We start from the raw sequence: 14,952 nt of genomic DNA, 5'->3' as shown, positions 1-14,952 counted from the left end.
TTCTCAGCACCCCCTCTCCTGTCCGGAGCCCGTGTTCTGCTCCCCTGCGGCCAGGCGTTCTCAGCACCCCTCTCCTGTCCGGAGCCCGTGTTCTGCTCCCCTGCGGCCAGGCGTTCTCAGCACCCCCCTCCTGTCTGGAGCCCGTGTTCTGCTCCCCTGCGGCCAGGCGTTCTCAGCGCCCCTCTCCTGTCCGGAGCCCGTGTTCTGCTCCCCTGCGGCCAGGCGTTCTCAGCACCCCCCTCCTGTCTGGAGCCCGTGTTCTGCTCCCCTGCGGCCAGGCGTTCTCAGCACCCCCCTCCTGTCCGCAGCCCGTGTTCTGCTCCCCTGCGGCCAGGTGTTCTCAGCACCCCCCTCCTGTCTGGAGCCCGTGTTCTGCGTCCCTGCGGCCAGGCGTTCTCAGCACCCCTCTCCTGTCCGGAGCCCGTGTTCTCCGTCCCTGCGGCCAGGCGTTCTCAGCACCCCTCTCCTGTCCGGAGCCCGTGTTCTCCGTCCCTGCGGCCAGGCGTTCTCAGCACCCCCTCTCCTGTCCGGAGCCCGTGTTCTGCGTCCCTGCGGCCAGGCGTTCTCAGCACCCCTCTCCTGTCCGGAGCCCATGTTCTCCGTCCCTGCGGCCAGGCGTTCTCAGCACCCCCCTCCTGTCCGGAGCCCGTGTTCTGTGTCCCTGCGGCCAGGCGTTCTCAGCGCCCCTCTCCTGTCCGGAGCCCGTGTTCTGCGTCCCCCTGCGGCCAGGCGTTCTCAGCACCCCTCTCCTGTCCGGAGCCCGTGTTCTGCGTCCCCCTGCGGCCAGGCGTTCTCAGCGCCCCTCTCCTGTCCGGAGCCCGTGTTCTGCGTCCCCCTGCGGCCAGGCGTTCTCAGCACCCCCCTCCTGTCCGGAGCCCGTGTTCTGCGTCCCCCTGCGGCCAGGCGTTCTCAGCACCCCTCTCCTGTCCGGAGCCCGTGTTCTGCGTCCCTGCGGCCAGGCGTTCTCAGCACCCCCTCTCCTGTCCGGAGCCCGTGTTCTGCTCCCCTGCGGCCAGGCGTTCTCAGCACCCCCTCTCCTGTCCGGAGCCCGTGTTCTGCGTCCCTGCGGCCAGGCGTTCTCAGCACCCCTCTCCTGTCCGGAGCCCGTGTTCTGCTCCCCTGCAGCCAGGCGTTCTCAGCACCCCTCTCCTGTCCGGAGCCCGTGTTCTGCGTCCCCCTGCGGCCAGGCGTTCTCAGCACCCCCCTCCTGTCCGGAGCCCGTGTTCTGCTCCCCTGCGGCCAGGCGTTCTCAGCACCCCCCTCCTGTCCGGAGCCCGTGTTCTGCGTCCCTGCGGCCAGGCGTTCTCAGCACCCCCCTCCTGTCTGGAGCCCGTGTTCTGCTCCCCTGCGGCCAGGCGTTCTCAGCACCCCCCTCCTGTCCGGAGCCCGTGTTCTGCTCCCCTGCGGCCAGGCGTTCTCAGCACCCCCCTCCTGTCTGGAGCCCGTGTTCTGCGTCCCTGCGGCCAGGCGTTCTCAGCACCCCCCTCCTGTCCGGAGCCCGTGTTCTGTGTCCCTGCGGCCAGGCGTTCTCAGCGCCCCTCTCCTGTCCGGAGCCCGTGTTCTGCGTCCCCCTGCGGCCAGGCGTTCTCAGCACCCCTCTCCTGTCCGGAGCCCGTGTTCTGCGTCCCCCTGCGGCCAGGCGTTCTCAGCGCCCCTCTCCTGTCCGGAGCCCGTGTTCTGCGTCCCCCTGCGGCCAGGCGTTCTCAGCACCCCCCTCCTGTCCGGAGCCCGTGTTCTGCGTCCCCCTGCGGCCAGGCGTTCTCAGCACCCCTCTCCTGTCCGGAGCCCGTGTTCTGCGTCCCTGCGGCCAGGCGTTCTCAGCACCCCCTCTCCTGTCCGGAGCCCGTGTTCTGCTCCCCTGCGGCCAGGCGTTCTCAGCACCCCCTCTCCTGTCCGGAGCCCGTGTTCTGCGTCCCTGCGGCCAGGCGTTCTCAGCACCCCTCTCCTGTCCGGAGCCCGTGTTCTGCTCCCCTGCAGCCAGGCGTTCTCAGCACCCCTCTCCTGTCCGGAGCCCGTGTTCTGCGTCCCCCTGCGGCCAGGCGTTCTCAGCACCCCCTCCTGTCCGGAGCCCGTGTTCTGCGTCCCCCTGCGGCCAGGCGTTCTCAGCACCCCCCTCCTGTCCGGAGCCCGTGTTCTGCGTCCCTGCGGCCAGGCGTTCTCAGCACCCCCCTCCTGTCTGGAGCCCGTGTTCTGCTCCCCTGCGGCCAGGCGTTCTCAGCACCCCCCTCCTGTCCGGAGCCCGTGTTCTGCTCCCCTGCGGCCAGGCGTTCTCAGCACCCCCCTCCTGTCTGGAGCCCGTGTTCTGCGTCCCTGCGGCCAGGCGTTCTCAGCACCCCCCTCCTGTCCGGAGCCCGTGTTCTCCGTCCCTGCGGCCAGGCGTTCTCAGCACCCCTCTCCTGTCCGGAGCCCGTGTTCTCCGTCCCTGCGGCCAGGCGTTCTCAGCACCCCCCTCCTGTCCGGAGCCCGTGTTCTGTGTCCCTGCGGCCAGGCGTTCTCAGCGCCCCTCTCCTGTCCGGAGCCCGTGTTCTGCGTCCCCCTGCGGCCAGGCGTTCTCAGCACCCCTCTCCTGTCCGGAGCCCGTGTTCTGCGTCCCCCTGCGGCCAGGCGTTCTCAGCGCCCCTCTCCTGTCCGGAGCCCGTGTTCTGCGTCCCCCTGCGGCCAGGCGTTCTCAGCGCCCCTCTCCTGTCCGGAGCCCGTGTTCTGCGTCCCTGCGGCCAGGCGTTCTCAGCACCCCCTCTCCTGTCCGGAGCCCGTGTTCTGCTCCCCTGCGGCCAGGCGTTCTCAGCACCCCCCTCCTGTCTGGAGCCCGTGTTCTGCTCCCCTGCGGCCAGGCGTTCTCAGCACCCCCCTCCTGTCTGGAGCCCGTGTTCTGCTCCCCTGCGGCCAGGCGTTCTCAGCACCCCTCTCCTGTCCGGAGCCCGTGTTCTGCTCCCCTGCAGCCAGGCGTTCTCAGCACCCCTCTCCTGTCCGGAGCCCGTGTTCTGCGTCCCCCTGCGGCCAGGCGTTCTCAGCACCCCCCTCCTGTCCGGAGCCCGTGTTCTGCGTCCCCCTGCGGCCAGGCGTTCTCAGCACCCCCCTCCTGTCCGGAGCCCGTGTTCTGCGTCCCTGCGGCCAGGCGTTCTCAGCAGCCCTCTCCTGTCCAGAGCCCGTGTTCTGCTCCCCTGCGGCCAGGCGTTCTCAGCACCCCCTCTCCTGTCCGGAGCCCGTGTTCTGCGTCCCTGCGGCCAGGCGTTCTCAGCACCCCTCTCCTGTCCGGAGCCCGTGTTCTGCTCCCCTGCGGCCAAGCGTTCTCAGCACCACCCTCCTGTCCGGAGCCCGTGTTCTGCGTCCCCCTGCGGCCAGGCGTTCTCAGCACCCCCCTCCTGTCCGGAGCCCGTGTTCTGCTCCCCTGCGGCCAAGCGTTCTCAGCACCACCCTCCTGTCCGGAGCCCGTGTTCTGCTCCCCTGCGGCCAGGCGTTCTCAGCACCCCCCTCCTGTCTGGAGCCCGTGTTCTGCTCCCCTGCGGCCAGGCGTTCTCAGCACCCCTCTCCTGTCCGGAGCCCGTGTTCTGCGTCCCTGCGGTCAGGCGTTCTCAGCACCCCTCTCCTGTCCGGAGCCCGTGTTCTGCTCGCCTGTGGCCAGGCGTTCTCAGCACCCCCCTCCTGTCCGGAGCCCGTGATCTGCTCCCCTGCGGCCAGGCGTTCTCAGCACCCCCCTCCTGTCCGGAGCCCGTGTTCTGCGTCCCTGCGGCCAGGCGTTCTCAGCACCCCTCTCCTGTCCGGAGCCCGTGTTCTGCTCCCCTGCGGCCAAGCGTTCTCAGCACCACCCTCCTGTCCGGAGCCCGTGTTCTGCGTCCCTGCGGCCAGGCGTTCTCAGCACCCCCCTCCTGTCCGGAGCCCGTGTTCTGCTCGCCTGTGGCCAGGCGTTCTCAGCACCCCCCTCCTGTCCGGAGCCCGTGATCTGCTCCCCTGCGGCTAGGCGTTCTCAGCACCCCCCTCCTGTCCGGAGCCCGTGTTCTGCGTCCCTGCGGCCAGGCGTTCTCAGCACCCCTCTCCTGTCCGGAGCCCGTGTTCTGCTCCCCTGCGGCCAAGCGTTCTCAGCACCACCCTCCTGTCCGGAGCCCGTGTTCTGCGTCCCTGCGGCCAGGCGTTCTCAGCACCCCCCTCCTGTCCGGAGCCCGTGTTCTGCTCCCCTGCGGCCAAGCGTTCTCAGCACCACCCTCCTGTCCGGAGCCCGTGTTCTGCTCCCCTGCGGCCAGGCGTTCTCAGCACCCCTCTCCTGTCCGGAGCCCGTGTTCTGCGTCCCTGCGGTCAGGCGTTCTCAGCACCCCTCTCCTGTCCGGAGCCCGTGTTCTGCTCCCCTGCGGCCAGGCGTTCTCAGCACCCCCCTCCTGTCCGGAGCCCGTGTTCTGCTCCCCTGCGGCCAAGCGTTCTCAGCACCACCCTCCTGTCCGGAGCCCGTGTTCTGCTCCCCTGCGGCCAGGCGTTCTCAGCACCCCCCTCCTGTCTGGAGCCCGTGTTCTGCTCCCCTGCGGCCAGGCGTTCTCAGCACCCCTCTCCTGTCCGGAGCCCGTGTTCTGCGTCCCTGCGGTCAGGCGTTCTCAGCACCCCTCTCCTGTCCGGAGCCCGTGTTCTGCTCGCCTGTGGCCAGGCGTTCTCAGCACCCCCCTCCTGTCCGGAGCCCGTGATCTGCTCCCCTGCGGCCAGGCGTTCTCAGCACCCCCCTCCTGTCCGGAGCCCGTGTTCTGCGTCCCTGCGGCCAGGCGTTCTCAGCACCCCCCTCCTGTCCGGAGCCCGTGTTCTGCGTCCCTGCGGCCAGGCGTTCTCAGCACCCCCCTCCTGTCCGGAGCCCGTGTTCTGCTCCCCTGCGGCCAGGCGTTCTCAGCACCCCTCTCCTGTCCGGAGCCCGTGTTCTGCTCCCCTGCAGCCAGGCGTTCTCAGCACCCCTCTCCTGTCCGGAGCCCGTGTTCTGCGTCCCCCTGCGGCCAGGCGTTCTCAGCACCCCCCTCCTGTCCGGAGCCCGTGTTCTGCGTCCCCCTGCAGCCAGGCGTTCTCAGCACCCCCCTCCTGTCCGGAGCCCGTGTTCTGCTCCCCTGCGGCCAGGCGTTCTCAGCACCCCTCTCCTGTCTGGAGCCCGTGTTCTGCTCCCCTGCGGCCAGGCGTTCTCAGCACCCCTCTCCTGTCCGGAGCCCGTGTTCTGCTCCCCTGCGGCCAGGCGTTCTCAGCACCCCCCTCCTGTCCGGAGCCCGTGTTCTGCTCCCCTGCGGCCAGGCGTTCTCAGCACCCCTCTCCTGTCCGGAGCCCGTGTTCTGCGTCCCTGCGGCCAGGCGTTCTCAGCACCCCCCTCCTGTCCGGAGCCCGTGTTCTGCTCCCCTGCGGCCAGGCGTTCTCAGCACCCCTCTCCTGTCTGGAGCCCGTGTTCTGCTCCCCTGCGGCCAGGCGTTCTCAGCAGCCCCTCTCCTGTCCGGAGCCCGTGTTCTGCGTCCCTGCGGCCAGGCGTTCTCAGCACCCCCCTCCTGTCCGGAGCCCATGTTCTGCGTCCCTGCGGCCAGGCGTTCTCAGCACCCCTCTCCTGTCCGGAGCCCGTGTTCTGCGTCCCTGCGGCCAGGCGTTCTCAGCACCCCCCTCCTGTCCGGAGCCCGTGTTCTGCTCCCCTGCGGCCAGGCGTTCTCAGTACCCCCCTCCTGTCCGGAGCCCGTGTTCTGCTCCCCTGCGGCCAGGCGTTCTCAGCACCCGCTCTCCTGTCCTGAGCCCGTGTTCTGCGTCCCTGCGGCCAGGCGTTCTCAGCGCCCCTCTCCTGTCCGGAGCCCGTGTTCTGCTCCCCTGCGGCCAGGCGTTCTCAGCACCCCTCTCCTGTCCGGAGCCCGTGTTCTGCGTCCCTGCAGCCAGGCGTTCTCAGCACCCCTCTCCTGTCCTGAGCCCGTGTTCTGCGTCCCTGCGGCCAGGCGTTCTCAGCACCCCCCTCCTGTCCGGAGCCCGTGTTCTGCGTCCCTGCGGCCAGGCGTTCTCAGCACCCCCCTCCTGTCCGGAGCCCGTGTTCTGCGTCCCTGCGGCCAGGCGTTCTCAGCACCCCTCTCCTGTCCGGAGCCCGTGTTCTGGGCCCCAGAGTCGCTCACCGAGGTGCCGGCTTGAGCCTTTGGCGAGGGCCTTGCCGCAGGCTTTCTGGGACTCTCGCTCACGGCGTCCACCGTCCCTCAGAGCTGCGCTGGGTCGGCGGGGCAGGTTCCCCCGTGCAGTAGCCATGGGACTCCCCCGGCGACGGCGGTTCGTCTGCGTGGCTGACCGTTCCGTCCTTTGCTGGCTGTACCCGGATTGCCCAGGAGCAGATCCAGGCGAACTGGCCCGTAAGCGCCAGCATCGTCTCTCCGGGCCTCACGCGAGTTACCGTCCAGTTGTTTGGAGGAGAGGCTGGGTTAAATGACCCTGCAGCACCCCAGAGACTCACCAACATCGGCACCGTGGGCGCAGCTTGGTTTCAGGGCAGTGGAGTTAAGGGGCCCAGGGTCCAACCAGTCGCGGGGGGTGGGGAGGGAAAGAGCAGGAAATCCCTTGGCCCGTCGAGCGCCGTGCTAACCGGGGCTGCGCGAGCGGCTGGAAGGGCTCGGCCTGGGCTCTCTTCGGGCTGGGATGTAGCGGCCCCTCCAGGCCAGGGCCTCGTGAAGCCTCGATTCCAGGGCTCCCACAGCTTCTCTGCGGCCGGTCCTAGGCAGCAGCTCTGCACTCTCACGGCTGCCTCGTTCCCAAGCCTCCGCTAATGGCGCCTCCGTCTGGGCCGCCCCTGGGGCTGTCGCCTGCCCAGACTGGCCCCGCGGGGTGGGGGTCTCCCTTGACCATTGACACCGAGGCAAGAGTCCGCGGTCGCCTGGAGTCTCCTTCGGCGCCTCGACCCTCCCGTGGCCCCGGTTGTTGAGCAGCTGCCTGTGTCTGGGCTCAAGCCGGTGTTTGGTCTGTGTCTCTGCTCTCCACATGCCTTCCTGGCCTCCCTCATTATATTCTTCCGCTTGGTTTGCCAGGGTCCCGCACCTTCCTCGCTAGGCTTGCACGGCCACGTCCTAACTAGCGCCCGCCGCCGCCGAGGGCGCATCCGCACGGCGCTTTAACGGTTCCGGTGGGCCCCTCTCGTGGCGCCTGGAACGCGTCCGTGCTGCTTGCAGGGGCTCTGCGCCTTTTCCTTTCTGCTTCACGAGGCCCCTCGTGCGGGGTCGCTCCCCTTCTGACGGTCAGCGCCCCACAGGGTGTCCCGGGGCGTCCTAGTCTGGGCAGCTTCCCGGAGCAGAAGAGTTTGTATGTGCACCAGGGCACCCCTGCGGGACACAAGCCTGCCCTGCTGGGGTGCCCGGCTGCTCACGCGCCCGCCGCACAGGGCACCCTGATTGTGATCAGTGTTACCAGTGGCCCAGCTGTGCTCACCTCCTGGTGTGATGGTGCAGGGGGACCCCCGGTCCTGCACCCCGGAGCAGCCAGAACAGGCCCCGCTGGCCGGTAGAACAGGGGGGTCGTCGCTCCTCCGGGTACAGCCCAGCACAGACGTGTGTGGCTCCAGGAGTCAGGGGCAGGATCCTCAGGCCCCTTGGGGAAGGGGGATCCCCCCATGACCCTCAGGTCTCAGCTTAGGCTCTTCCCTTCATGGTGTCCAGCCAGCCACTGCCTCGCTCTCCGACCTTGCCCCCCAGCCAGGGGCCGTCCCCCTCCCTCCCTTTGTCTGCCCCGGGAAGAGCCTTGTTCCCTGCTGTGACGTAGTGGGGGTTCCTTGCTGGGTCTGTGGGCGACCTTTGCTGTCTGTAGCACCACCCAGCAGGGCAGGGGGGGAGTCACTATGCAAAGGGGGCTCCAAACCTGTCTGACCAGCCACCCCCCAGGGAGAGAAACAAAGGAAGGTGGAAAGCAGCCCTGGCTGGGGGCAGAGCTGGAGAAGGATTAGTTAGTTTCTGTCTGAGAAGCAGGAGAGAAGGAGCTGGGGAGGGGGCTGCGATTGTAGGGCCCAGCCACCCCCATCCCTAGGGGGGCACTGAGGCCTCTTAGCCCCAGTTCCTGTGACCAGATTGCATCTGTGCTGTGCTATATCCTGGAGAGGCAATAAACTCCCTCTGTTCTACCGGCTGGGGGAGTCTGTTCATGCCACTGCGGGGGTGCAGGAGGCGGGGGAACCCCAGGCTGAGACGGGGTGTCTGGGCCAATCCCCGTGTGGGTGAGTCCGTGGGAATCGCACAGCCCAGCGCAGGGGACCCGGGCACAGAGCAGACACCTCCCCCCTCCCCCGCTACGGCCCAGCTGGCGAGACTTGCGCTCCGCTCAGGACCAGGTGGAGACTTGCCTCTCGTGGGAGCCAGGGCGGTTGAAGGTGTCGCCCGTGTTCTCTGGCGGTGCGGGGTGTGACCGACCGGGCCGTGTCTGGGCACAGCTGAGGGCGTCCGCTCAGGGTGAATTGCTCAAATCTGGGGCTTCTTACAGCCCCCGACTGGTGACCTCTCCACACAGGCCACAAACCAGTCTCACAGAGCGCTTCAGCTGCCTGCCTGAAGCCTCCCGAGCAAAACCCCTCCGACTCCCCAGCAATATCCGTGCCCCAGATGACCCCGGGCCTCATACACAGGTGGGGGGTCCTAGCACCCAATCCCACCTACCCCGAACAAGTTCTGTCCGGTTCCAAGAAACCAGCCACAGATCCCTGGTCAATTTACCCTCTGGACCTTACCACAAATCACGCTGGGCCAATCCTTTAGAATCTATATCTAAAGGTTTATTATTACAAGAAAGAAAAGCCTGAGAGTAAGGTTATTAAAGTACAGTACGTTACATGCACCGAATCTCCCAGTTCTCGATGCAGGCTCTAGCAGAGATGTTGCAGCTGCTGGTTTAAAAGTTCTTATTGCACATCCTACGACCAGGATGGGTTCACAGGTCTTCCGGGCTCTTCAATCCCTGCAGTGCTGCCTCTGGGATGAAGTGCTGAGCTGAGAACAAAATGGCATCGACCACATGGCCTCTTTATACCCCCTCCCTGGCCTCTTCTGGTATCAGCCGGTCACCTGGTCCTCAGCCTCTCTCTGCTGGCAGCCCTTGGGTCTCCGCCCTCCTGCTTTAGGTGTGTCCTTGGGCCATCAAGTGCCATTGTCCCACAGGGCTTCGCTACTCAGCCTGTCCATAGCCATGCTTAACCACATTCACAGAAATATTCAGCTTCCACACAGATTACAGATTCCTACCTACACACACAGACATTATATACTCACATAGACAGTGTACACAGGATCAGCAAACAACAAGCTCCCATTCAATACCCCACATGGCTCCCTTTTATACCAATTTCTGGGGCCAACACCCCCCCCCTCCAGGGGTGCAGCAGCGATCTGGCTGCTTCCCTCCAATTCGGTAATGTGACACGGGGCAGCAGAGATCTCCCGTCCTGGGCCTCTCTCCTTCCCCTGAGCATTGGCCCGTCACCACCCTGGGGGCCGGGGGGCCCGTGGGAGTCCTAGCCAGGGAGGCTCTGTGGGACGGGGATTCTGCGTGTTCTTTCACGCCTTGCGCCGCTCCCCCACCAGCACCACCTTCCCGAGATTCGGCACCCTGGGGTGCCCACGTCCCACTGCCCATCCTCATGCCACCGAGGGTCCTTCCCGCCTGCTGGAACGCTAGCCCCTGGAGCCAGCGCTCCCGCTAGACCCAGGTGCGGTGCGTAAGCACTTCCAGATCTGCCGCGACCTGGCCTGACTGCACGGGGCTCTTTGAACACCAGGCCTGGCCCTGGGCTCAGCGCCTTCCACCCTCACCTCTGTTAATAGACCCTGTGCCCGCCGCACCCCTCGGCTCCCCTGCCAGCATCTGCCCCCATGCGGCTTAGGTGGGGCTCCCCCAGCCCCGAAGTGTCCCCAAGACATCGAAACCCCTCCCCCATCGTCTCCTCCGCGCACTGAGGCTGCCGATGCTCCCGTAGTCGTCCTGGATTTCAGTCTCGTTCCTAGCAGCCGCAATGTGGCCTGCACATCGTGTCTGCTGCCCTTCCCTGCGTCACTGGTACCTGCCTACACCACGACCGCCGGCCCCTCCCCAGCACTGCACGTACGTCTGTCTAGATGCCTCGAGAGACCCGCAACCAGGCAGGCCAGTCGCCGTCCCGTTCTCCCCGCCATCGCACACCCAGCTGTCTGCTTCTAGTGATCGACTCCCCCATTACTCACGCCTGCCTCTTCCCCCGGAGACGTATCCTCAGCGCGAGAGGATCCCACAGCATCCTCTGGCCGGAGGGTCCAGCTACGGGCTCGCTCCTCTCTGCTCCCGTTGACTGCTCTCCTTCCCCGTCTGTGTGCCCTGAGCGCCTCCTGGCCGGCCCCTGAGGGCCGGGAGCTCCTCGCACCGAATGCACCGCTACGCCGCAGCCCCCCGGCAGGTCGTGATGCATGCTGCACTGGGTGCAATGAGCTGGACACCTCACGCCGCTCGCTCCTCTGCAGTTCTGTCAATCATCAGCCACTGCCAGCTCCTGGCAGACAGAGGCTAGCGCACCAGACCACTGGGCTGCGTCCCTGCCCCTCTGAGCTCTGTGCCTTTTGATGGGCCTGTCCTAGAGGAACTTCTCTAATACTTGTTAACCCATTTCTGCTTCAGCGTCCCCCAGCAAGGAGTTCCACAGGTTGTATGAAGAAAAACTGCCTTTTGTTTGTTTTAAACCTGCTGCCTGTTAATGTCATTTGGTGACCCCTAGTTCTTATATTGCGGGAGCAAGTCAATCACTTTTCCTTAGTCACTTTCTCTACACCAGTCCTGATTTTATAGACCTCTCTCCTGTCCCCCCAGTCTCCTCTTTGCGAAGGTGAACAGACCCCGTCTCTCTCCCATTCCCTCATCATCGTTGTTGCCTTTCTCGGAACCTTTTCCAACCCTAGCACAACTTTTTTGAGATGGGGCAAGCAGACCCGCCCCGGCATTCAAGATGTGGGCATCCCGTGGATTTCGACAGGCTGCATGGGATTTCTGGGTTATCTGTCGCTTTCCCAGTGGTTCTGGGTACTGTTAGCCCCCCTGCGGCGCATGGCGTGGCAGAGTTCAGAGAGCTCGGCACAATGGCTCCCAGACCTCGCTCTTGAGGGGCAACAGCTAACGCCGACCCCCCGGTCTGTGCACAGCTGGGACCGCGCCGACCCCCCGGTCTGTGCACAGCTGGGACCGCGCCGACCCCCCGGTCTGTGCACAGCTGGGACCGCGCCGACCCCCCGGTCTGTGCACAGCTGGGACCGCGCCGACCCCCCGGTGTGTGCACAGCTGGGACCGCGCCGACCCCCCCGGTCTGTGCACAGCTGGGACCGCGCCGACCCCCCGGTCTGTGCACAGCTGGGACCGCGCCGAGCCCCCGGTCTGTGCACAGCTGGGACCGCGCCGACCCCCCGGTCTGTGCACAGCTGGGACCGCGCCGACCCCCCGGTCTGAGCACAGCTGGGACCGCGCCGACCCCCCGGTCTGAGCACAGCTGGGACCGCGCCGACCCCCCGGTCTGAGCACAGCTGGGACCCCACGAACCCCCCGGTCTGTGCACAGCTGGGACCGCGCCGACCCCCCGGTCTGTGCACAGCTGGGACCGCGCCGACCCCCCGGTCTGTGCACAGCTGGGACCGCGCCGACCCCCCGGTCTGTGCACAGCTGGGACCGCGCCGACCCCCCCGGTCTGTGCACAGCTGGGACCGCGCCGACCCCCCGGTCTGAGCACAGCTGGGACCGCGCCGACCCCCCGGTCTGTGCACAGCTGGGACCGCGCCGACCCCCCGGTCTGAGCACAGCTGGGACCGCGCCGACCCCCCGGTCTGAGCACAGCTGGGATCGCGCCGACCCCCCGGTCTGTGCACAGCTGGGACCGCGCCGAGCCCCCGGTCTGTGCACAGCTGGGACCGCGCCGACCCCCCGGTCTGAGCACAGCTGGGATCGCGCCGACCCCCCGGTCTGTGCACAGCTGGGACCGCGCCGACCCCCCGGTCTGTGCACAGCTGGGACCGCGCCGACCCCCCGGTCTGTGCACAGCTGGGACCGCGCCGACCCCCCCCGGTCTGAGCACAGCTGGGATCGCGCCGAGCCCCCGGTCTGTGCACAGCTGGGACCGCGCCGACCCCCCGGTCTGTGCACAGCTGGGACCGCGCCGAGCCCCCGGTCTGTGCACAGCTGGGACCGCGCCGACCCCCCCCGGTCTGAGCACAGCTGGGATCGCGCCGAGCCCCCGGTCTGTGCACAGCTGGGACCGCGCCGACCCCCCGGTCTGTGCACAGCTGGGACCGCGCCGACCCCCCGGTCTGAGCACAGCTGGGACCCCACGAACCCCCCGGTCTGAGCACAGCTGGGACCCCACGAACCCCCCGGTCTGAGCACGGCTGGGACCGCGCCGTCCCCCCGGTCTGAGCACGGCTGGGACCGCGCCGACCCCCCGGTCTGTGCACAGCTGGGACCGCGCCGACCCCCCGGTGTGTGCACAGCTGGGACCGCGCCGACCCCCCCGGTCTGAGCACAGCTGGGACCCCACGAACCCCCCGGTCTGTGCACAGCTGGGACCGCGCCGACCCCCCGGTCTGTGCACAGCTGGGACCGCGCCGACCCCCCGGTCTGAGCACAGCTGGGACCGCGCCGACCCCCCGGTCTGTGCACAACTGGGACCGCGCCGACCCCCCGGTCTGAGCACAGCTGGGACCCCACGAACCCCCCGGTCTGAGCACAGCTGGGACCGCGCCGACCCCCCGGTCTGAGCACAGCTGGGACCGCGCCGACCCCCCCCGGTCTGAGCACAGCTGGGACCGCGCCGACCCCCCGGTCTGAGCACAGCTGGGACCGCGCCGACCCCCCGGTCTGTGCACAGCTGGGACCGCGCCGACCCCCCCCGGTCTGAGCACAGCTGGGACCGCGCCGACCCCCCGGTCTGAGCACAGCTGGGACCGCGCCGACCCCCCGGTCTGTGCACAGCTGGGACCGCGCCGACCCCCCCGGTCTGTGCACAGCTGGGACCGCGCCGACCCCCCGGTCTGTGCACAACTGGGACCGCGCCGACCCCCCCCGGTCTGAGCACAGCTGGGACCGCGCCGACCCCCCGGTCTGAGCACAGCTGGGACCGCGCCGACCCCCCGGTCTGTGCACAGCTGGGACCGCGCCGACCCCCCCGGTCTGTGCACAGCTGGGATCGCGCCGACCCCCCCGGTCTGTGCACAGCTGGGACCGTGCCGACCCCCCGGTCTGAGCACAGCTGGGACCACGCCGACCCCCCGGTCTGAGCACAGCTGGGACCGCGCCGACCCCCCGGTCTGTGCACAGCTGGGACCGCGCCGACCCCCCGGTCTGTGCACAGCTGGGACCGTGCCGACCCCCCGGTCTGTGCACAGCTGGGACCGCGCCGACCCCCCGGTCTGAGCACGGCTGGGATCGCGCCGACCCCCCGGTCTGAGCACGGCTGGGACCGCGCCGACCCCCCGGTCTCTGAGCACAGCTGGGACCGCGCCGACCCCCCCGGTCTGTGCACAGCTGGGACCGCGCCGACCCCCCGGTCTCTGAGCACAGCTGGGATCGCGCCGACCCCCCGGTCTGTGCACAGCTGGGACCGCGCCGACCCCCCCGGTCTGAGCACAGCTGGGACCGCGCCGACCCCCCGGTCTGAGCACAGCTGGGACCGCGCCGACCCCCCCCGGTCTGAGCACAGCTGGGACCGCGCCGACCCCCCGGTCTGAGCACAACTGGGACCGCGCCGACCCCCCGGTCTGAGCACAGCTGGGACCGCGCCGACCCCCCGGTCTGTGCACAACTGGGACCGCGCCGACCCCCCCCGGTCTGAGCACAGCTGGGACCGCGCCGACCCCCCGGTCTGAGCACAGCTGGGACCGCGCCGACCCCCCGGTCTGTGCACAGCTGGGACCGCGCCGACCCCCCGGTCTGTGCACAACTGGGACCGCGCCGACCCCCCCGGTCTGTGCACAGCTGGGACCGCGCCGACCCCCCCGGTCTGTGCACAGCTGGGACCGCGCCGACCCCCCGGTCTGTGCACAACTGGGACCGCGCCGACCCCCCCCGGTCTGAGCACAGCTGGGACCGCGCCGACCCCCCGGTCTGAGCACAGCTGGGACCGCGCCGACCCCCCGGTCTGTGCACAGCTGGGACCGCGCCGACCCCCCCGGTCTGTGCACAGCTGGGATCGCGCCGACCCCCCCGGTCTGTGCACAGCTGGGACCGTGCCGACCCCCCGGTCTGAGCACAGCTGGGACCACGCCGACCCCCCGGTCTGAGCACAGCTGGGACCGCGCCGACCCCCCGGTCTGTGCACAGCTGGGACCGCGCCGACCCCCCGGTCTGTGCACAGCTGGGACCGTGCCGACCCCCCGGTCTGTGCACAGCTGGGACCGCGCCGACCCCCCGGTCTGTGCACAGCTGGGACCGCGCCGACCCCCCGGTCTGAGCACGGCTGGGATCGCGCCGACCCCCCGGTCTGAGCACGGCTGGGACCGCGCCGACCCCCCGGTCTCTGAGCACAGCTGGGACCGCGCCGACCCCCCCGGTCTGTGCACAGCTGGGACCGCGCCGACCCCCCGGTCTCTGAGCACAGCTGGGATCGCGCCGACCCCCCGGTCTGTGCACAGCTGGGACCGCGCCGACCCCCCCGGTCTGAGCACGGCTGGGACCGCGCCGACCCCCCGGTCTGTGCACGGCTGGGACCGCGCCGACCCCCCGGTCTGAGCACAGCTGGGACCGCGCCGACCCCCCGGTCTGTGCACAGCTGGGACCGCGCCGACCCCCCGGTCTGAGCACAGCTGGGACCGCGCCGAGCCCCCGGTCTGAGCACAGCTGGGACCGCGCCGACCCCCCGGTCTGTGCACAGCTGGGACCGCGCCGACCCCCCGGTCTGAGCACGGCTGGGACCTCGCCGACCCCCCGGTCTGTGCACGGCTGGGACCGCGCCGACCCCCCGGTCTGTGCACAACTGGGACCGCGCCGACCCCCCGGTCTGAGCACAGC

General features: G+C 68.9%; 2 protein-coding genes across 2 annotated transcripts in view; both read left to right on the top strand.

The window, feature by feature from the left end:
* The window catches only part of FASTK (Fas activated serine/threonine kinase), a 72,917-nt gene that overhangs the window by 45,712 nt on the left and 12,253 nt on the right, over positions 1-14,952 (top strand).
* On the top strand, positions 483-4,076 carry LOC149525508 (uncharacterized). Its single transcript, XM_089776872.1, has one exon. The coding sequence runs from the start codon at positions 593-595 to the stop codon at positions 3,956-3,958; it is 3,366 nt and encodes a 1,121-aa protein (XP_089632998.1). The 5' UTR covers positions 483-592; the 3' UTR covers positions 3,959-4,076.

The sequence above is a fragment of the Pelodiscus sinensis genome, chromosome 2 (assembly GCF_052426305.1).
Source record: "Pelodiscus sinensis isolate ZL-2025 chromosome 2, ASM5242630v1, whole genome shotgun sequence".
NCBI classification, from domain to species: domain Eukaryota; kingdom Metazoa; phylum Chordata; order Testudines; family Trionychidae; genus Pelodiscus; species Pelodiscus sinensis.
Note: the sequence above shows the minus strand (reverse complement) of the source record. Positions and strands in the feature narration are given on the sequence as shown.